At 46.2% G+C, this 23,450-nt stretch overlaps 1 protein-coding gene across 2 annotated transcripts in view; it reads right to left on the bottom strand.

Moving 5' to 3' along the window:
* LOC111952511 (zinc finger protein 423) overlaps positions 1-23,450 on the bottom strand; it is a 171,886-nt gene that overhangs the window by 72,693 nt on the left and 75,743 nt on the right. For both annotated transcript variants that reach the window (XM_023971242.2, XM_023971243.2), the window contains exons 4-5: positions 6,196-9,644; positions 5,391-5,475 (exon numbers count right to left, since the gene is read on the bottom strand). In XM_023971242.2, the coding sequence (XP_023827010.1) occupies positions 5,391-5,475; positions 6,196-9,644 (3,534 nt within the window). The remainder of the gene's footprint in view (positions 1-5,390; positions 5,476-6,195; positions 9,645-23,450) is intronic.

Genomic DNA, 23,450 nt, shown 5'->3' with positions numbered 1-23,450 from the left:
TGTGTGTGTGTGTGTGTGTGTGTGTGTGTGTGTGTGTGTGTGTGTGCATGTGTCTGCCCATCCACACACTCTGTGGGGTGGAAGCGTATGAGAAAAGAGGAAAAGTGACAATTGGGAAGTCAAACATAGATCCTACACACACGCGTGGAGTGGGCTCACACAGGAAGGGGCTGGGAGCAGCCAGCATTCAGCAGATGTTGGAGTGTTCAGGATGTAAACTGAATGAGATGTAGTGTCACCTCCTTGTTAATGATCATTCCTAGACAAAGCTGTGAGGGGGAGAGCAGTGGTATGATCATACCTTCACAAACATCACTGTGGATAACAGGGCCGGATGGGTGGGTAGGTGGGGTGTCTCTCTGCACATCCTCACTGTGCAAATGTGAAGAGCTCAGGGAACATACAATGGGGAGGGGAAGTGTGTGTGTGTGTTTGCAAGTTAGTTTATTTCAGGTTTCTCAGTTACATCAGGGGGTTACATTGCTCTGAGAGGGGCTGAGATAGCATAAATGACAAAAGACACCCACCAAAGTGCACCCACAACACACACACCTCTACCACACACAGACCTGTGATGGCAGACGAACATCAATAACATTTATGGAAATGGAGGGTGAGTGTCAGAACACCTGCGAAGTAGCGGAGAGGAAGAAATAAAGTGGACATGATTACCACAGGTGACAAATGGTTAGACAAAAGGGCAGGCCACATCGCTGGTGCTTTATCATTAGTGATGTGGCGTACAGAAAACACACTGACTGGAGTCATCTTGTTTTAGATCCCTCTCTCCTAAACAGCCTCTCTGCCACAATGGGGATAAAGACAGTATCCATCACCTTACAAACTGTGAACAATGGATTAGAATGAAGAATGTGTTCACTGTTGCTACTCTTCTAGTCAACAAACTGATTTAAAATATAAAAATGGTGCAAAAGGCAAAATCCCTACATGTTTTAGGAGGTTGGAAATGCATTGATGGTCCAATGCAGCTGTTTTTATCTCAATATCAAATAATTTCTGGGTAACAATTAAGTACCTTACTGTGATTGTTTTCAATTAAAATAGTAAAAAAATATATAAAAAAATAGCTTCTTAGCAAAACTCTTGCTTGAGAAATTGCTCTTTGCTAAGAATGTCTGGTAGCGGTCTAAGTGGGGAGGGAAAACTGAAAACTTGTTATTGGCAGAGAGATTAGGAACTCTTTCTTATTGGTCTATTAACTAATTGTCTAATTGTCTATTAACTAATGTCTCAAGGCAGACCAAAACTCCATCCTACCACAACAGGCTGACATTTCAGGCAGTCTTTTCAAACAGCTCTTACACTAAAGGGACATTATCATAATTTTCACAATGTTGCAGTATTATTCCAACCTCAGAGTGGAAATATATATAAAACACAGCAAAATCACTTTTTTTACTTCACTGGGGCTTTAAACGCGTGATAACTAATACTTGTGCATTCTGAAGGGTTTCTATAAGGAGAAATGTGGAGAGTAAATATCAAAGCTCAGGGATAACCTCAGCAGTCATATATCAAACCTGACAGATAGTGTAGCTTTTAATGATTGTTTCGTAATCTGCCCAAGAGAGTAGCGACAGGGAGAGCAGAAAACCCTCCTCCTCTGTGATCTCTTCAATTTTCTCACCAAAGACGCCTCACCAGATAAAGGTTAAGACACTGCTCTTTTTCAATGCTGAAAAGACGTCATCCATCTTTGAAGAGGGGTTAGAAAGAAATAATAAAATAACAGTACTTAAAATAATCTTCCTCAATTCCATAATTAATCTCCTCCAGCTTTTCTAACAATTATGATGTTAATTAACCCAAAATTCCCTCCATGGCGGCTGAGAGAGAGAGCCAAGCATTTAAAAGCGCTCCCTCTGCCCCTCTTCCAGTCGCCCCATCACCCCATCACGGTACAGTCTTTTAGGGGGAGAGAACACTGAAAGGAGAGGATTTTTAGGGTGGAGGGGTGGTGGAGATGGAGATGAGAGAGAGCATGGGAACATGGATGGGTCTTCAACCCTCATCAGAGAGCGGAGAGAAAATTAACACAGGGTGAGGCTGGGGAAGGAGGAACGGAGGAAATTAAGTCAACAGTGGAAGTGAGAGAAAAAGAAAGAAAGAAAACTGGGCTGGTGAATGAATCCAATGGAGAATGTCTCTGTTCCCAGCCAGACTATGGGCTGGTGCAGGCAGTAGGCCTGTATACTATAGCTGTGGTTCTGTTCTGTACCAGCCCTCTCTCTCAAGACACAACTACTGCAGGACTCAGGAGGACCCACGCACTGAAAATACATCAACCGGCACAACTCTGGTATCAGCTGTCAGGCCTGGAGAAGGCTGGGGAGTCGCTGCGGCTCCCAGCGTTCTGCCGTTTGTTCTCCCAAATTACTCACAGGCCAAGCTCGTTAATCTACACTATAGTATGCTGCTGCAGCAATTATTACTTCACAGAATAACAACACAGAGGAAGCCCGTAAAAAACTACAGAGGAACTTTTCAGTTAAACGCACATCCCAGCAAACCGGGAACATTCTCAGAACATTAGCTAAGATTCCCATTAAATTCTAGTTAATGTTTTATCTAACATTAGGATGATAATATCCTTAGAATGTTTTGATTAAAAAATATATACTTTGTTTCATGAAATATCCTTAGAATGTTCTCCTAACATTCACTAAATGTTGTGCACAACATCTGTACCAACCACCACAGAACATTCCCCAAAAGTTCTCATTAGGTTTCCAGGTAATGTAATAATCAGTAATGTTACCAGTAATGTTTTCCTAGCAAACCAAAATTGGTTCTGTGAAAGATCCCAGAACATTCGTTAGGTTGCGGCAAATGTTCTCATAACACAAAAACTGTCCAGTCATGCTGATGATTATACAATGTTTGTATAAAACGTTCCCCTCATGTTACAAGAATGTTCCCAGAACACATTTTGTCTGTTCTTTAAAAAGTTTCTCAGAATGTTTCATTCGGTTGTGGGAACAGTGTGGGGACATTACAAAAGATATGTTCCCAAAACACAAAGAACTGTCCAGTTGTGAGGATGATTCTTCAATGTTTCTTTTAGGGTGCAAAAAACATTCACCTGATGTTACAAGAACATTCCCAGAACATATTGTGTCTGTTCTTTAAAGGCTCCCAGAATGCTTCTTTATGTTGTGGGAACATTGTGGGCCTATGACAAGAGATAGGTTCCCAAAAAATTAAAAACTGTCCAGTTGTGCTGACATTCAGTTAATGCTTGTATCTGGGTGCAAAAAACATTCCTTTGATGTTGCAAGAATGTTGACAGAACCCCCTTTCTGAGTTCTTTAAAGGTTCCCAGAACATTTAATTCAGTTGTGGGAACAGTGTGGATACATTACAAGATACAAGAGATAGGTTTCCAAAACACAAAATATGCTCAGTGGTGATGACATTCATACAATGTTTAAGTTAGGTTGCACAGGACATTCCCTTAATGATATTCACGAAGGTTGCACAAAACATTCCCACAATGTTGCATAATGTTAAATAACTTCCAAATAAGTCAGTTTTTATGACATTCATAGCATATTAGTTTTAGATTTCACATAAAATAAAATACAGTGTTATATGTACAACAGCATGTGAAGAGGATGGGGACATTTTAATAACTCAGAAAGTGTTTTATGTCCTGACCATATTAGACTGAAGAAAATACCTCAGTACTACAGCTATCCCTTGGTGGCACAATGGGTTAATGATCTGACTGCAAAGCTGAAGATTGCAGGTTCAATCCCACATACTCTTGGTAAAATAAAAAATACATTAATTTGAGGCTCAGATGTAATCTACTAAGGGAGCATGTCTTCATTTTGTCCAGATTTATGAATCCAGTCAGAAATGCAGAATTTAGACCAACTATAAAAAATTTAAATGGTGTAAAAATGGACTGTTGATCTTTTAAAAACGCAAACAATATAATTCCTACTTTGAGACCCTTGATATGTGCCCCCCTCTTATTTGTCATGATCTGAAAAGATCCTGTATCAGCACTCATAGTCTTGGATACGTTGTAAATATGGGCCTAGAAGTATGCAGCATATAAAGAGGATGGGGGAAGTGATGGTGAAAAATCCAGTTCCTCTATTTCCCTGTGTTAGTTATGTATAAGAAGGCTAAAAAGGATAAGGAAAGGGGATACCTAGTCATTCTTCCGCATTTAACCCAACCCAGCGTGGAATTCCTGATTACATTTTTTWAATTTTATTTAACCTTTATTTAACCGATTGACCATACCGACATTGCTATATACTGAAACAAGTACATGTAAGAGAGCTGGAGGCACAGAGGATAAAAGACCTGGCTTGGGAACCAAACTCCACATGTGCAGACTGTCAACATATGAAGTGTAAAAAATATGGATGTGTGTGTATGATTAAATGCTGTTTGAATGTCCTATGAATGAAATTAAAATGGCACGTGGCTATACTGTACCATCTTCAAATGCAAATTGCTATTAAATCTGGTGAGAAACATAATGGGGATGTACTCCAATCTGCATTATTATGCTTTATGGAGCTATACATTCTAATGCTGAGAATGTTGTGGTAATATTAGGTCAATCTTAAATATAACATTTTCTAAATGTTCTTAAAATGTTCTGAGGACCTCCAAGACAAGGTCAAATGTATATTACGTGAACATCATTGGAATAATGTGTTAAACCTAAAACAAATATGCTATGAACGTCATACAAACAGACTAATTTGGAAATAGTGGAACATTGTGGGAATGTTCTGTGCAACCTATGTAAATATCAAAAGAACAACTCCAATAACTTAATTAAATGTTCTGGGAACCTTTAAAGAATTTAGACTAGGTGTTGTGTCAACATTCTTACAACATTTTAGGAATTTCCTGTGGAACCTAACAAAAACATTATCTAAATGTCAGCACAACTGGGCAGTTTTAATGTTTTGGGAATCTGTCTTTTATCATAGCACATTTTCCACAACCTAATACATTTTCTTACAMGAACAATTAGGGTAAGTGCCTTGCTCAGATAGATTTTTCGCCTAGTCGGCTCAGGGATTTGAACCAGCAACCTTTTAATTACTGACCGAACGCCCTTAACCGCTAGGCTACCTGCCACCCAATCAGACCTGCAACTGCGGCCTCAGCTGCGCAGTCAAGTGTTAAACAATGGAACAGCTGTCGAGAGCGGCGGCAGCTTCAGAAATAGAGCTGTTCATTTCACCGGTCTGTCTCACACCTGTGTGCTGTGCAGGCCGGGGAGAGAGAGGGCGAGGGCTAGGCCAAACAGAAGGCTGTGCAGCCAGAGAGGAAACCCAAAGAAGAGATGGGCACAAAGATAAACACACACACAGGAAATAATGAAGCTGACTCACCGATCATGTGATTGGCGACGTGGATCTGGATCTCTCGCTCTGTCTCGAAGGTCATTTGGCATTTGATGCACTGGTACGTCTTCTTCTGCAATGCAACAGACAGGTAGACAAGAATTTTAGAGAGGTTATCAAATTACTTTTTCATTCACAGCTGGCGCGTGCACACACACACGCGCTCTCCTGATACAAAAAGAATGTACTGGTGGGGAGAGGGGGGGGTTTTGAGGTTTCTCCTTGCTGTTGCATTGAGCTGAAACAAAGGCACAGGTAAAGATTGAGCGTCCCTGGGACCTCACTGTCAATATCTAGTAGAGCGAACAGGCCGTACAATGCCTCAGCTGGGCTGAGCTGCAGGGACCACTAGGGCCCACTGAATTCACTAGAGCCATGAATTCACACATCTAACTGAGCACGACTTCTTACTGACACGCTACCCACTGGGAACAGACACACTGCTAGAAAATACTGCTAAAATATTAGGGATTTTAAAAAGTGGGAACAACATTTCAGATCACTCAAAAAGCATTAGGAATGACTGAATAATATGAATTCGCTTTGAAGTTTTAATCAATTCACTAGATGTTTCTAAATGCAGGGCCATTTAACTTTTTGTTGAATTGGTAATGTGTTCTATTTATTTTATACCGCAGAGGACAATGTTGGGTATTCACTATGTGATTGATTTATCAATTACTAAATTAAACCTCAGTTACCTTAACCTTAGAATTTTCACATATTGTATGTAGCTCTTAATATAAATCAGTATGCTGAGCCATAGTGGAGAATATGGTGAGAGTGTTATTACTTTAGGGACAGGCGAGGCATCCGTCACCTTCTTGGCCCCACTGGTCTCCGGGCTCATCTCGGGGTGGTCCACCTGAACGTGGCTCTCCAGGTCCTCCAGGGTCTCAAACTTCACAGCACACTCGGGGCATCGCAGCCCCGGCGCAACCTTCTCTCCCCCGGCCTCCTGGGGCGTGGTGCCCCCGCTGGGAGACTGGCCGTTGGTAGCCCGGCTCATACAGCCAGCACACAGCCCATAGGGCAGCCCGTTCACATCCAGCTTCACCAGCTCCTGCTTGTTCTTGAACTCCTTAAGGCACAGGGCACACTTGTAGTGCTTGTGTTGCTGCAGCTGGCCGTTGGGGGAGGAGGAGGCCGATCCACCCCCGCCCCCACTGCCCCCACCGGACGAGAGCTTCTGCATGTGGAAGGTGCCGTGGATCTTGAGCTCCAGGGTGGAGGTGACCGTCTGCATGCACACCACACAGCGGAAGCCCGTCAGAGAGTTCCTCAAGTCTGGGTGCATCTGGCAGTGCTCTATGAAGTCRTCCTCGCTCTGCAGGGGCATCTTACAGATGCGGCASGTGCCCGTGTCCAGGCTRTTGCTGTGGGTGACCTTGTGTTCGGTGAGRGTGAGCAGGGAGGGGAAGCGCTCTCCACAGATYGGGCACATGTAGTGCTTGGCMGGYCCACGYTGGGTCTGGGCYTGCTCCCTCAGGCCYTTCTCWGAYAAYAAGGTCCGTGAGCACACGTTGCACTTGTGGTTMCCCTTGATYAAGTCGGCCTTCTTCTTGCGGGTGCCTGCGTCGTCGTCCCCGGGCTGGATGTTGTGGTCCCTCAGRCGGTGGTTCTGCAGAAGACTCTCCATYGTGTAGGCCGCRCCACAGATGTCACAGGCGTACATGGGCTCTGAATTGTCCAGCTCRTCCTCSCCTCCGCTGYCCTCYTGGCTGTTGGCTACYTCCTGYCTSGCATTCTTRAGCAGCATGRTCTGCAGGTCAGCCTGCTCCGTGGRCACTGTCGATCTTTCGCRTCCTCCCCCACGCTTGGAGSTCTGGGTRACKCCGTTGGGTGTYCCATTCTGGCTMCCCCCATTCCCAGTGCCATTGCCCCCGTCGAAGACACAGTGCTTCTCCCTCAGYTGCCTRTCCAGCAGKACYATYGCYTGGAAGGCCTTGCCACAGAAGCGGCAGTTGAACTTCTTACTGTGGGTGGTGATGTGGCACTGCAGRTCCACCTCTGTGCKGAARGTCTCCCCACAGAAMATGCACTTYCGGGCCTTGCRGGRGACKSCYGGGCCGGTGGGGTGRCCCAGGTGYCTGTGRTTYACYTGCAGCTSYAGGTCACTCTCCTTCCGGAAGTCCCAGGRGCAYGCRGTGCAGCGGAACATCTTCTTCTCATTGCTGTGCTTGACAGCCAGGTGGACCTGGATGGACACCTTGGAGTCAAACACCTCCTGGCACAGCGTACAGTGGTACAGCACAAAGGTGTGCATGTCCAGCAYGTGCTTCTGCAGYTCYTCRACWGAGGAGAACTGCTTATCACAYCTCTCACASACGTACTGMGTGGACGTGGTGGTGTAGTGGACTGTCAGGTGCTGCAGCAGAGACTCCTGGGAGTCGAAGTCCTCTTTGTTGCACTGCGGGCAGGACTGCCTCCTCAGCAGCATCTCCAGGTGGGACTTGAGATGGGCRTGYAAGCRCTCGAAGCTGCTYAAGRGRAGGTCACACTGGTTGCAGGGGWAGTCTCCATTGGACCCTGCCYMGGTYGAGTCCKCAMRCAGCCTATGGCGTTTGGGGGAGGAGATTTCCACATCAGACGAGGCAGGGCTAAGGTCAGCCACCTTGGCTTGCCGCTTGTTATTGGCCAGTGGGATGTTCTTGTGGTTCTCCTTGATGTGCTTGGTYAGCTTGAGCAGGGAGCCYAAGATGGGRGAGTTGGTGCAGTAWGGACAGGAGTAGACCTCCATGAAGGACTGGGAGGGCTGCAGGARGGGYGACTCCATCTTGGGKARSCCTCCTCCYCTGCAGTGGGTRTGCTGGATGTGCTCTGTGAGWGAGGACTCRGTGAGGAAYCCCATGGAGCACTGGTTGCAGAAGAAGGCYTGGTTGCCCTCCAGGGTGGTGGAGCCTGCYACCATTCCTCCYGGCAGYCAGTGGGACARYCGGATGTGCTCRTGCAGYGTGTTGATGTCTGCAAACATGTCTGGGCAGTAGTTGCAGTGGAAGGCCGACACGTTGGTGAACTGGAGCAGGGGGAAGGCCGCTGCAGCGCCCCCGCTGCTTCGGTGGGCTTTGCGGACGTGCTCGTTGAGGTTGTAGAGCGTGGGKAGGGTGTCCAGYCACAGCTGGCAGGTGTGGTTCTGCTGGGGCTTGTCTGCATGGATTGTCTTCAGATGGATCTCCAGCACGGCCAGGCTGTTGAAGTCTCTCTTGGAGCAGTAGGGGCAGCTGTAGGTCACCTTGGCCATCCAGTGACCCCCYTCGTCYTGGTCAGAGTTSGGGGCCAGCTTGCGSCGGCTCTGGYTGGGCTTCAGGGTGGAGTCWGGGGTGGAYCCCCTCTCCAGAGAGGCYCTGGAGTCRGGGGTGGCGCTGCTCATGGATGCCACGCTGCCCAGCACMGGGTCAGGGCTGGSACTGTGATTACTGGAGTCGGGCTGCCGGTGGCTGTCCATGTGGCAGTAGACGTCCTCCACAGAGGGGAACTGCTCTGAGCACACGGGACACTTGTGTTTGTGGTTAGCGTGGGACGTCTCGATATGGGAGAGCAGCAGGCCCTCATCGCTGAAGATCTCGGGGCAGTGGATACACTGCAGGTCGGAGCGGTCAGACAGCTGGGGGTGGCGGGTCACTACGTGCTTCTCRAYCTCGTCMGTCTGGCTGAAMGTCTCCTCACAGTAGTCACACATGTARYGGTCCTGGTCCATCTCCCCTCCACTGCCRGCATTGCTGCCACGCTTCCCCCCTTCCTTTTCAGCACGCAGGGCKAGGTGCTCCTTGTTCTTCCTGTGYGCCTGCATGTGYCTCTGRAGAGASGATGTGGAGGAGAAGCCTCTCTTGCACACGCTGCACTTAAAGGGCTTGCTGGAGCTGTGGGTCTTCAGGTGGATCTTGAGATGYTCGCTGCGGGAGAAAGCCGCCTCACARTCCTGGCAGCTGTACTTCTTGTCTCCGGTGTGGAGCTTGACGTGGCGYTCGCGGCTGCGCTTGTGCTTGAACAGGCGGCTGCAGAAGGTGCACTTGAAGGGCAGCTTGTCGCTGTGGATCTGCTCGTGGCGCTTCAGGTAGCTGAGGCGGCTGAAGGACTTGTCGCAGAACTGGCAGGGGTAGGGCAGCCCCGCGCCCCCTTCRTCCTCCCCTGTGCCCATGCCCAGATCACAGCAGCCATCCCCCAGCATCTGTGACGGCGATGCCACGTCTTTGCTGGAGGGAGAGGACGCTACCCAGGAGAGCCCAGGGTCATCATCACCATCTGCAATGCAAAACACAGACAGAATTCAAATGTTAGAGAGGACAAGAAAAACAAATCTAAATAGAAGCTAAGAATTAAAGACATGTATTCCCACAGGATTGAAGAAATAAGGACAAAGTGTATTTTCTCTCTCTTTATAATCCCTTAGAAAACACCCCTCACTCCCCTCTAGAATTACATCTGCCTCATCATATTTTCATTATAGGGACCAGATTGAAATTCCAAAAACCTATTAGAAGACACTCAAATAATGAGAATATTCTTATATGACAACGTGAATGAAATAAAACATGGGATTACGCATGCGTTTCTCCAGTTCAGTTCAGACAAAAGTCTATTAATGCATACATAATATAAATACACACAAAGCAGATCATATATTCATTCTGCCCTGCTTTGTGCATTCTGAGGGGGCCTGACAGCCCACACGTCATCCATTTAGCATCTAAACTAGAGTGGAGAAGAAGAGAGGAGAGGAGAGGAGGGGATGGGAGAGGAGAAATCCTCATGACTTATTGAGCAGGAATGCTGCGAGCCTGGAGTCCCACTGTGGCTCAGACAAACCCAGAATTCTCCAGCTCAGCCTGTTTGTTTGCTTTATTTGACTGCATTTTACACTTTGCTCTAAATGGATGAATAGAGAAGCCTCTGGTATTCCTCATCACACACAACCAAATGTTTACAATAAGTACACAGCCTCCCCCTTTCCCCTATCCACACATATTACATCTTATAAAACCCTCCTTTGTAAACGAGTCTGTAGCTGGATGGCAGGTGACTCAATCTCATTTGTATTTTGGCATGACCACTCTCAAATAAATGACTGTCTTCTCAATGTAATTATGTAACAAAACAAAAGGCATAACGTTGCTGCAAAGAATATTTAAATATTGACAACAACAAAAAATTCTGAGAGAGAATAGCCTAACCTTGAAAGCACTTGGTATAGACTTCTCCCTGTAAGCAACTGTGAGAATGTCCCCCTCCCACCACCCCTCCTACAGTATCTGTTATACAAAGGTGTGCACAGCATATTTGGTGGAAAATAAATTCATGTGATGAATCGATGCACTTGAAAATGTAGGTGGTGTGCGGAGCAAATAAAACTCCACAGGGGTTTGTGGGTAAGATTTTTATAAAAACATGAATTATGAATTTAGCTTGGAGCAAGGAAAGAATCCTCCGCTGTAAAAGACTATAAAATAGAGATATCACATGGACCATCAAGGCAACAGGAGAGAGATGCCATCCAGCAGCCAATATCAGGAGAGAAGAATATTACAGGATTGGAAAATTACAAATTAAGAAATGAGCATGAATGAGAAGAAAGAGAAAGGACAGAGATAGTGAATCAAAATATTTTAAGAGGATTTGTTCAGGAGACACTAACAATTACTGAAATTGGTTTATTTCTTTCCTACATCCCATACCAGGAGCACACTGCTTTGTTGAGTACCTACATCTAAACACAAATGTTATTTTTGAGCCCAGAAGTGTAGTAACTGGAATTGCTTGAATAGAGATCCAAGTACCGCCGCCTGCATTGTGTGTGTGATGTATTTATATGTGCGTGTCGGAGTGATGGAAGGGGGAACAACTATTTTTCTCCGATTACAGTTAAGGCCTGTACCCCACTGTCTACACAGCTGGGGTGTCTGGACATCCCCTCCCTATTGTAGCCATTCCCCCCAGTCCTTCTCTAATGTCTTTGTGTCCGTGTCAGAATAAGAGTCATCCTGTCACAAGTTAAACCCTGGCAACACAGGAGAGAGAGAAGCCCTTGGCGGCCCCAAGAAAGTGAGGGGAAGAAAAGCCCAAAGGGCCTTAACTGAGGTGAATTCTTTGGCTACACAATGAAAGTGTGGCCCCTGACAGGCTGGTCTCTGATGTGAGCCGAGRGGAGGTGAGAGAGCAGAGGGGAGAGCTGCTCACGACTGACAGGTACGCCGTCCTGCRGAGCCCCAGCCATGTACTGCCCCACAGCACACCACATACAAAGGAACACTTGCTTGAGCATGAAGAAGAAGAAAGAAATAAAATGAGAGATAATAAGTAGAGAAGTGGGAGGGAGAAAGAATAGTGAAGGAAGAAGAGAAGAAAAAAAACTCCTGGCACATGTGGTCATTCTGGCGAATTCTAAATCTATTAATGCTAATGCAATCCCTCCGACTGCAACAGAATGTGAGAAATCACTTTTGAGAAAGAAGGAGATTATAGTCATTAAATAGCCTTAATCCTCAGAAGTGTGGCTGTCGGAAAATGGAAGATCACATGGCTTTTAGAGGGCTTTTGTCATCCGTCCACCGGGGGACTTGGCAAGAGCACTAAACAGGGTAAGAAACGTCTATGAAAAGTTAAATTAGAAAAGAAAGCAAAAAGAAAGGGGGAAAGGCGAGGGGGAAGCCGAGAGAAAAGCGAGAAAAGACTGGAATGGGCACGCAAACACACGCTGCTCCCATGTCTCCTCGCTCCAGCGTTCCCGAGGCAGCCCTGACAGTTTCTCCATCTTTATCTCACTCTCCATGTCCGTTCCCCACTCCGTCCACCACGTCTTTCATGTTGTGACTCATTACTGAATTAACCGGCTGCATTCATGGCTGCCCCTGGCGCTGGCCTTCACCTCTGCTGGCCTGGCCCATGTGGAAGGGTGGGGCCTGGCAGATGGAGACACTCTTAGAGGAAGAGCGGCCATCCCACCTCCAACTAGGGCCCAGTAATTGAAACCGGCCGAGGAAAACACATGGCCAAAGAAGAAGGCCCAAACTCAGCTCTACCCGAGCCTGAGCAGAGTGGTGGTGGATGGAGCATGGATGGCCACTTTGGTGTGAGGTTCAAGAGGAGGCCCCATGCCGCACCACCCCCCCACCACCATGCTCCATCCAGGCTGGGCCGGCCCGATGACGCCTGTCCCCCTCTAATAGGCTGGCCAGCCAGCCGGCATGCAGAGGCCAGAGGGTGGAGGAAATGTGGTAATGAAGACGCGCCCAGCCTGGCGTCCCCAGTCTCTCGCCRGCATCAGACACGAGGACAGAGGTTGGTCTCCCCATGCCAACCCCGAGTGCCTGCTTTTGTGGTTTCTCCTCTGAAGTAGAGTAGAAACACAGCCTCAGATAGTAGCCAGGCTGTTCATTAGAGCAGGACACCTCCAGGAGGTAAGTACTGATGATGACATAAGCTCCCTCTGCTTCCACATGATGTCTACAACACTGGCAGACAGACTGACTGACTAATTCCTTCCTTCATGTCCATCAATGGTTACAACTAGCTTTCAAGACACCAAAACAATGTGATCATTAATAATCTGTTCTATCAACTGTAATGTCACTAAACCTGTTCCATATGCATATGGAGATAATCTGCAGTGTCAATGTGCTCCCTCGGGTGGAAAACAAGAGCAAACAGCCAGCTTGACTGGGCTGACATCATCTCTCTGTTAAGACTTGATTAGAAGCAGGGGTCTGTTTCTAGGAGTTTAGAGAAAACAGCAGTCTGGAACTCATGCCTTGGAGAACTGTGGTGTCTCTATTATATGCACTTTACATCTTGTCAACAACACACAATATGGTTTGGACCAGGACAAAAACAAAGGGGTAACCATTATCTATGGCTAATKAATCGTAACGAAGAGTAAAACTGAAGGCTCTTGGTTGCTGTAGCCCTCCAGGAGATCAGAGAGTGAGACCACATGAGTCAGGGAACAAAACTGGATTATGCTGGTCCAGCTAAGTAGTGAGCAACTTCTAGAACAGTTTACAGCAGGGATAATCAACTATATAGATTAGGCAGCAGGTAGATTTTTTCTTGAGTGGATGGTCAGAATTACAAATAATTTGTAGACTGCTAATTGACCTCAAGAATCCCAAACAGATATAATATTTGACTAAAACATAATAATTTCAAACCTTGCTTACATTTGTATACGATCACATACACTGAGTGTACAAAACATTAAGAACACATTCCTAATATTGAGTTGCCCCCCCCCCATGCCCTTAGAACAGCCTGAATTCTTCGTTGGGGCATAGACTCTACAAGGTGTCGAAAGCATTCCACAGGGTTGCTGGCACATGTTGACCCCAATGCTTCCCACAGTTGTGTCAAGTTGGCTGGATGTGCTTTGGGTGGTGGACCATTCTTGATACACACGGGAAACTGTTGAGCATCAAAATCCCAGCAGCGTTGCAGTTCTTGACACAGACTGGTGCGCCTCTCAACTACTACCATACCTCGTTCAAAGGCACTTCAATCTTTTGTCTTGCCCATTCACCCTCTGAATGGCACACATACACAATCCATGTCTCAAAGCTTAAAAATTCTTCCTTAACCTGTAACGTCCCCTTCATTAACACTGATGAAATGTGGATTAACTTCTTATGGCTTGGGGGTAGTATTGAGTAGCTTGGATGAATAAAGTGCCCAGAATAAACTGCCTGCTACTCAGGCCCAGAAGCTAAGATATGCATATTATTAGTAGATTTGGATAGAAAACATTCTGAAGTTTCTAAAACTGTTTGAATGATGTCTGTGAGTATAACAGAACTCATATGACAGGCAAAAACCTGAGAAAAAATCCAACCAGGAAGTGGGATATCTGAGGTTTGTTAGGTTTTCAAGTCTTTGTGTCACGCCCTGACCTTAGTTATCTATGTTTTCTGTATTATTTTGGTCAGGTCAGGGTGTGACGAGGGTGGGTATGTGTGTTTTGTCTTGTCTAGGGTTTTTGTAAGTCTAGGTTTGTAGGTCTATGGTGGCCTGAATTGGTTCCCAATCAGAGGCAGCTGTTTATCGTTGTCTCTGATTGAGGATCCTATTTAGGTTGCCATTTGCCATTTTGGTTTTGTGGGTTCTTGTCTATGTGTAGTTGCCTGTCAGCACTCGTTCTATATAGCTTCACGTTCATTTTGTTATTTTGTTAGTGTGTTTAGTGTTCTTCGTTTAATAAAGAAGAATGTATTCATATCACGCTGTGCCTTGGTCTCATCACTACGACGAACATGACACTTTGCCTATCCAAGATACAGTGTAAATTTGGTCCGATTGCACTTCCTAAGGCTTCCTTCCACTAGATGTCAACAGTCTTTAGAACCTTGTTTCAGGCTTCTACTGTGAAGGGGGAGCGAATAAGAGCTGTTTGACTAAGAGGTCTGGCAGAATGCCATGAGCTCAGTCACGCGTGCGGTCGTGAGAGCGAGCTGCGTTCTTTTTCATTTCTAAAGACAAAGGAATTGTCCGGTTGGAATATTATTAAAGATTTATGATAAAAACATCCCAAAGATTGATTCTATACATCGTTTGACATGTTTCTACGAACTGTAATAGAACTTTTGGACTTTTCGTCTGGACTAAGTGCCTGCGCCTCGTGAATTTGGATTTGTGAACCAAATGCGCGAACAAAAAGTAGGTATTTGAACATAAATGATGGACTTTATCGAACAAAACAAACATGTATTGTGGAACTGGGATTCCTGGGAGTGCATTCCGATGAAGATCATCAAAGGTAAGTGAATATTTATAATGCTATTTCTGACTTCTGTTGACTCCACAAGATGGCGGGTATCTGTATGGCTTGTTTTTGTGCCTGAGCGCTGTACTCAGATTATTGCATGGTGTGCTTTTTCCGTAAAGCTTTTTTGAAATCTGACACAGCGGTTGCATTAAGGAGAAGTATATATTTCATTCCATGTATAACACTTGTATTTTCATCAACATATATGATGAGTATTTCTGTAAATTGATGTGGCTCTCTGCAAAATCACCGAATGTTTTGGAAGCAAAACATTACTGAACATAACGCGCCAATGTAAACTGAGATTTTTGGATATAAATATGAACTTTATCGAACAAAACATACATGTATTGTGTAACAAGAAGTCCTATGCGTGTCATCTGATGAAGATCATCAAAGGTTAGTGATTCATTTTATTTCTATTTCTGCTTTTTGTGACTCCTCTCTTTGGCTGGAAAAATGGCTGTGTTTTTCTGTGACTTGGCGCTGACCTAACATAATCGCATGGTATGCTTTCGTCGTGAAAGTCTTTTTGAAATCGGACACTGTGGTGAGATTAACAACAAGTTTATCTTTAAAATGGTGTATAATACTTCTATGTTTGAGTAATTTTAATTATGAGATTTCTGTTGTTTGAATTTTGCGCCTTGCACTTTCACTGGATGTTGTCAAATCGATCCCGTTACCGGGATTTCAGCCGTAAGAAGTTAAACGAGTGACATCAATAAAGGATCATAGCCTTCACCTGGATTCACCTGGTCAGTCTGTCAAGTGTTTTCTACACCCAGTGTATATCTCCCTCNTTAAACGAGTGACATCAATAAAGGATCATAGCCTTCACCTGGATTCACCTGGTCAGTCTGTCAAGTGTTTTCTACACCCAGTGTATATCTCCCTCTTAGGCATGGCAATACATTGAAACAGATTTCCAAATTCAAATCACTTGGAGCTGATTTGCTGGTTGATTATGTCAAAAAAAAAAAAACAGAAACAAACGCAGGACACCTTGGTTGACAGTATATGTGTGTGTTCATTATACATGTTCACCTCATCACATTCTCCTGCCCTCCACTCACACCCCTCCTTCTCTCTAACTAACATTTCCACCTTTCAGTCTGGCTCCCTGCCCAAACTTCCACCTTTCCCACCAAACCCCCTGCCTGGCTTCCAACCCCATCCCCTTGGCCCCCTTCCCATGGCCCCAGGCAGCAGAGATGCACCGTAGGGGGCAGAAAAACAACTTCCACCCAGGTCTCTGACATGGCAGCGCAGCACGCAGGCCTGACAAGCCTGGAGCAACGGACAGACCGACAGGGGGAATAGAGCTTTCAAGAGGAGAACCTCTCTCCACTCTTCAGCTCCCTGTTCCCTCTGTCCTTTCTTCTCACCTCTCCTCCTCTCCACTCTTCCTCACTCTCAGTAGCAATCCATCCTTTCCTTTTACTAATTATCGCCTCTTTCTGGGTGTAACATTCTCAACCTAAACCCTGTGTTATACTATGTTATAACTCATTTCTTACTCCTCAGTGAGCAGTCATCACAAGACAATGATTTCTGAGAGGAGACTCAGGGGTTCTGGAGCCATTTTGTGTTGTTGGTGACCATCAAGATGAGTGCTGTGTTAAAACTTGTTTACTCTCTAAATAAAACACACACACACACACACACACACACACACACACACACACACACAAAACCAACACACAGCACACACACACACACACCACACACACACACACACACACACACACACACACACACCACACACAACACACACACACACACACACACACAACACACACCACACTTAACTCCCTGGTATGTCCTCTAGTCAACTGCTGGTCCACATGGGAGCCAGTCTGTCAGGGACCTGAGTACTGGAGGACACACAGACACAGGGTGGGTGATGTCAGAGTGGAGGCAGTCTGTCAGGGACCTGAGTCCTGGAGGACACACTCACACGCTGCCCAAGCTCATATGGAGCATTTGGGCGCCCAAAAGTGCCCACAGCCGGCCACATTCCCAGGGCAGAAGGTGAGGGGGCAGGGGGCGTCCGGGGGAGGGGGCATGGGGCGGCAACAGCTGACAGGCCTCTCCCTCTCCCTCCGTTCCAAGAGACAATCCAGGTGACCAGGAAGGGGAACTAGGACACACATGGGAGGTTGACCACTATATGAGACATTGGGTCCTATAAAGACAACTTGGAGCCACAGATTCTTTCTCCATCGTCCTTGCCTGTAGGGGATATCTACACAACTAGAGGAAACAAGACACAACCTCAAATAGTGATGCCAAGAATGTATTGTGAATGTAAATAAGAAAGAAAATAGAAAGAAAAAGAAAGAAAGATAGAAACGAAAGAATAGGAGAGTTGGCGTGCAGCAGAGAGGGACCATGGCTGGATAGATGTGTTTGACTCCAGTCTACCTCAGTCTGTGAGAGCTGCAGGAGCCAAGCACTGTTAAACAGCTGGCACATTAATTACAATGTGAAGTGTACCAAAACAAGCCTTACTACAGAGGCCATGTGGAGGAAGACGGCTGGCATCTGGTTCCTCTTTCTCCCGCTTTTTCTCTACTCTATCATGCACTCTATTCCTCTACTCTCTCTAACTCCGTCTCCCCGGCCCCCTCTCTCTCTCTTACCCCTGCGCCTCCGTGCCCCTCTCTCTCTACTCCCTCCTCCCGTGCCCTTCTTCGTCTCACTTCCCTCCCTCTCCCTGCCTGTGTCACGAGTGCCGTTCTCTTTCCCTGGGCTTTAGGCCAGATCCCACGAACGTTCTCCATCCTTCAGCCCTCAACCTATCCCTTGGATCAAACACATCCATTCTCTCACAGCTCGCCAGGTCCTCTCGTTGCACGTACCCCTCTTCCCTCTCTCCTAACTATACTCCAGAGCTTTTCAATAGGTTGTGACCCAGGTCTTATGGTGTTGTTCTGTTCTTTAGGGTTGGGAGTCGGACAAGTACAGTGTGTTGGTCTCTGTGCTGTGACTAAGGTTTATGCTTTTTCAACATTTTCTAGCTTAGAGCTCTGCTGTTCTCTTCTTTCACCATCATTCAACGGAGCTCAATCAACTAAACATCATTGTTAAAAATAGCTGGCATCGCCGGCGGCAGGTTCAGAATAGGAGGAGTTTAGTGGAGGGGTTAGTGTGTGTAATCAGAAAGAGGGGCCTTGGGATAGAGGAGTTACCAGGAGACATTACTTATGTAATGTCACTCCTACTATCTATCTGCAGTATGACAGTCATGTCCACTCCGTCATCTAATGAGAGACATATGGCCCCTTAGTAAACACTAATGGAATATGCTACAAACAACCCTTTGCAGACAGTCCAGGCCTGGCAAAAAATAACAAAAATAAAAACTGCTTCAGAAAAAGAGCTAACCCAACAACTAGCGACAAGGCCAACAACAGTCTGTCTGGTAGAATACAGGTCAGTGGATGGAACCAAAGGGCTCCCATATACTGTATAGGGCCACAACCATGCACCCATATATCCACTGAATGAAATGGGGAAATTCTGGGAGATATTACACTATTATATATTGGCTGTCGAATAACAGACTTGTAAACAAAATGTCCTCATGTTTGTGGGAGTTTACAAGCAGGCTACACTCCTCTGTACCTCCACCAGTGGAGCCGAGCTAGTTGTCATTCTGCCAGTTTTTCTGTTCCTCTGAGGTTACCTCATGTTTGTAGCCCCCCAAACCCCAACCTTGTGTAGTACGGTATGTAAATAAGTCCTGCAGGCAGCTGGAGCTGAGCAGAAGCAGTAAACTGAGTTCTGTGGTTTCAGATTGGGGGACGGAGGCAGAGAGGCAGGCAGCTGCCTGGGTTGAGCTGAGAAATGGTTTAGGGCTGATGCTCCGGAGGCGCGGGCCCAGGGGGCCCCCCCGGCCACAGGCAAGAGAGGGCGGCGTACCTGCCTGCCCACTGCACACCATGGGAGCGCCCCCAAGGCACCCTGGGGAGGTGCGGCGCACTGGAGGAACACCCGCCACCCTGCCATTAGTGGACACACTGAGGAAGTAGAGGCACAGACGGTTGGCGGGACCCACGCAACACACTGGTAGATAACCACACACACAGACGCACGGACACACACACGGCACCTACTGTACACACGCGCAGATACAACACCGCACACACAGAGACACACACCACAGCGAACGAATAGAGAGGGAGGGAGAGGTGAAGGAGACACCTGGATGCCCTGTACTGTCACTGTGCACGGTGAACAAGGACAGGATAATCAGCCATTGTATTAATCTCTCTCCCCAGCGGTGACACCAGTGCACCCAGCTGGGTTCAAGAGGACAGACGAGAGCTCCACCTCAACACTGTCATTACACCACCTCACCTGTCACACAGAAGAGAGGACAGAGAGAGAGAGCTCCACCTTCAACCACTGTCTTACACCCACCTCACCTGTCAACAGACAGAGAGGACAGAGAGAGGAGCGCCACTCTAACACTGTCATTACACCACCTCTACCTGTCACACAGACAGAGAGGACAGAGAGAGAGAGCTCCACCTCAACACCTGTGCATTACACCACCACTCAACCGTCACACAGACCAGAAGAGGACGAGAGAGAAGGAGCGCCACCTCAACACTGTCATTAACCACCTCTACCTGTCACACAGACAGAGAGGACAAAGGGGGGAAATGTTGAGGAATAGAGAAATAGATTGTATAGAGAGATGTACAACTGTGCAGCCACATCAATTTCCTTACACAAATATTGAGATGTTGGCTGTAATTCTCTGGCCATTTATCAGAGTATCTCCTCTCCTGGAGGTAGTGGGACAGCTGATTGGAGTAAAGCCAGTCCAGGAGCTGTGTCTTCCACACCCGATCACCCACCCACCCACCCACCACCACCCAGCCCACCCACCCACCCACCCACCACCCACACACCACACACACACCACACACACACACACACACCACCACACACACACACACTTTGTACATATCAGAAAATAAGCCGTCACCTGTCAAAATACACTTGCAATAGTCTCATTTCCCATCCAATGGAACTAGTACACCACCTCAATTCAACTGCAATTATGGTTTAGAGATGTGTACTGAATATGCCAAGGTAGAACTGCCTAGTAGTAGCTAACAATACTGGTGTTATTGAGCTGCCTATGGACTGTGTGTATATACACACTTGCAATTAACTGACCAGAATGGCTATATCAAATACACAGGGTGGTGAATCAATGGGCCATTATTGTAGCTTGGTCATTACCTTACAAACAAGCACAATGCCTGTCCCTGCCTCCACCCACACAGCCACAGCCAGGGCAGGCCTGGCAAGGCAGGATCAATGCCTGGCAGGACATGCCTCTGACAGAGCTACAAACAGACAACAGGTGGGGTTTCGTGTTTACTGCATGTCCACTTTCAGAATTGCATTATTATTTTCTACCTGACAGTTCCTGGCAGTCACCAAGCTATCTCTCCTACACACATACACTCATCATGCATTTGCCTCATAATTGTTTACTATTCAAACAAGAGATGGGACCTTTGAAGGAGGGACAAGGTGGTATTAGAACTAGGAGGGGCATGTGTCTGGGAGTCAGTCAGTGTCACGACTTCCGCCGAAGTCGGCTCCTCTCCTTGTTCGGGCGGCGTTCGGCGGTCGACGTCACTGGTATTCTAGCCATCGCCGCTCCATTTTTCATTGGTTTTGTCTTGTATTGTATTGCGCCAGTCTGGTTTTTTTCACCGTGGGCATTGCCTGTACCCTATTGGGGAAATTTTGGTGAAACTTATGGTTGTATTCTTGACGGTATTTTGCGCTTGTCACTTTTGCCGGTTGGCTTGAGTTGTAGCTGTTTGCGCCCGTCTGTTATTTCTCTTGGCTAATAAAGTCGACTGATCACCTATTCTCTGCTCTCCTGCACTTGACTCGAATGACCAGCAGCGAAAACCCTGACAGTCAGGGCCGGCCCAACCAGGGGATGGTTATTAGCTTTGTGGGTCCGCTTCACATTTTCACACAATAGCAGACCTAAGAGAGGAGCTTTCTCCTTTTGACTACAAGGTTGAGAGAAAAAAATCTATATCAAGTTCAATGTGGTCGTCAACAAAAAAGGGTCCAACTTTAAAACAAAATGGGTGGAAAAAAAGAATTATCTTTGTGTATTAAACGGTGCAGATACGCACAGTGTCTGCATCAAAGGGGGCACAGACAGGGAGGAGCCACAGAGAAAAGAAACAGAGGACGAGACAAATGTAGAGCTAGTGGGAAGAAAATATCTGCCCGACATGAAACAGATCAAAGAGAGAGGCTGGGAGAATGAGAGGCCAGGGGGTCCTGTAATTACGGCCTACATCCGCCAAACCATGGGCGAGAGAGAGGGAGGTTGGGGGTTCCTAAAAAACCCACAAACAGTGCCAGATCTCATCCTGGCCCCCCTCCTCTTCCCCCCTGCCCGCCAGCGAGGCCCCAATCCACGCAGGGGTCCTCCCACTGTCCTGCGGGGGGATGGCTGTCCACTGTGACTGCCCGACAGAGAGAAAAAAAACTTTTGTTGGGAACTTCTGGCATCGCCCCAGGGGCTGATCTCTGAGAAGGAGAAATCAAGCTGACCTTCACATGCATGCAAACACACATGCACGCAACAAAACATGGACAAAACCACACATAAAATATCAACATAAAACCATAATGCTTACACACACACACCGACGCACACGTTCATGCACATACACACAAATGCGCGAGCACACAGACACAGTTGGGTTTTGGGGATGCATGGCGGGAGAAATAGATCAATGGTGACCCCTGGCTGGTTTGACTCCACAGCAGAAAAAAGGATTGCAGAGGGACCAGACAAAAAGTACAGCACCATCCTGACTCCAAACGCCTTACCACATCTACTTTTTTAATAGAGCACAAGAACAGATAATTGTTATAAAAAAAGCCAGTGCGGCTTTTGACTCATTGTGCTTTCCTGCCTTTCTATGGACTCCTCACCACCCTGCCTACCCAGCTTTCTGATGCTGCCTGCCCTTGGCATTGTAAGGACAGCTAACGTGTCCGGTCGCCCGTCAGACTGTCAAGACTCAAGGTACAGTAGACCACAGCACGTCTCAAAGACACCACACACTCACCAGGTCTTGCAGTAACATACACCCACTTAGACCACACTAAAACACACCCACCTGAGCTATAATAATATATATGGCTAGTGCTTTTACACAATGTCGAAACATTCCACAAATTAGTTTATAATTTCAATGACAGGTTTTTGTATCTACATTTTTGATTTTTATAATAAACAAAATGCCTTTACAGGGTTAAATATTCATTTCTAGAGAACAACATGTGCTTCAATAGTAGCCAGAATGTGTACAGTTTTCTCCTACCACAGCCATTAAACTCTGAATCTGTTTTAAAGTCACCGTTGGCCTCATGGTGAAATCCCTGAGAGATTTACTTCCTCTTTGTAGCAACTGGGTGTATTGATACACCATCCAAAGTGTAGTTAATAACTTCACCCTGCTCAAAGGGAAATATATATATATGTTTTACTCATCTACCAATAGGTGCCCTTCTTTGCAAAACATTGGAAAACCTCCCTGGTCTTTGTGGTTGAATCTGTGTTTGAAATTCAATGCTCGACCTTACAGATAATTGTATGTGTGGGGTACAGAGATGAGGTAGTCATTCAAAAATCATGTTAAACACTATTATTGCACACAGAGTGAGTCCATGCAACTTATTATGTGACTTGTTGAGCACATGTTTACTCCTGAACTTGTTTAGGCTTGCCATAACAAAGCACATGTTTACTCCTGAACTTGTTTAGGCTTGCCATAACAAAGCACATGTTTACTCCTGAACGTGTTTAGGCTTGCCATAACAAAGCACATGTTTACTCCTGAACTTGTTTAGGCTTGCCATAACAAAGCACATGTTTACTCCTGAACTTGTTTAGTCTTGCCATAACAACACTTACAGTGGGGCAAAAAAGTATTTAGTCAGCCACCAATTGTGCAAGTTCTCCCACTTAAAAAAATGAGAGAGGCCTGTAATTTCCATCATAGGTATACTTCAACTATGTGTACCTATAAAAAAATCCAGAAAATCACATTGTAGGATTTTTAATGAATTTATTTGCAAATTATGGTGGAAAATAAGTATTTGGTCACCTACAAACAAGCAAGATTTCTGGCTCTCACAGACCTGTAACTTCTTATTTTAAGAGGCTCCTCTGTCCTCCACTCGTTACCTGTATTAATGGCACCTGTTTGAACTTGTTCAGTATAAAAGAC

Source organism: Salvelinus sp. IW2-2015, linkage group LG26, assembly GCF_002910315.2.
Source record: "Salvelinus sp. IW2-2015 linkage group LG26, ASM291031v2, whole genome shotgun sequence".
In the NCBI taxonomy this organism is placed as follows: domain Eukaryota; kingdom Metazoa; phylum Chordata; class Actinopteri; order Salmoniformes; family Salmonidae; genus Salvelinus; species Salvelinus sp. IW2-2015.
This window is presented reverse-complemented; position numbering and strand designations above follow the sequence as displayed.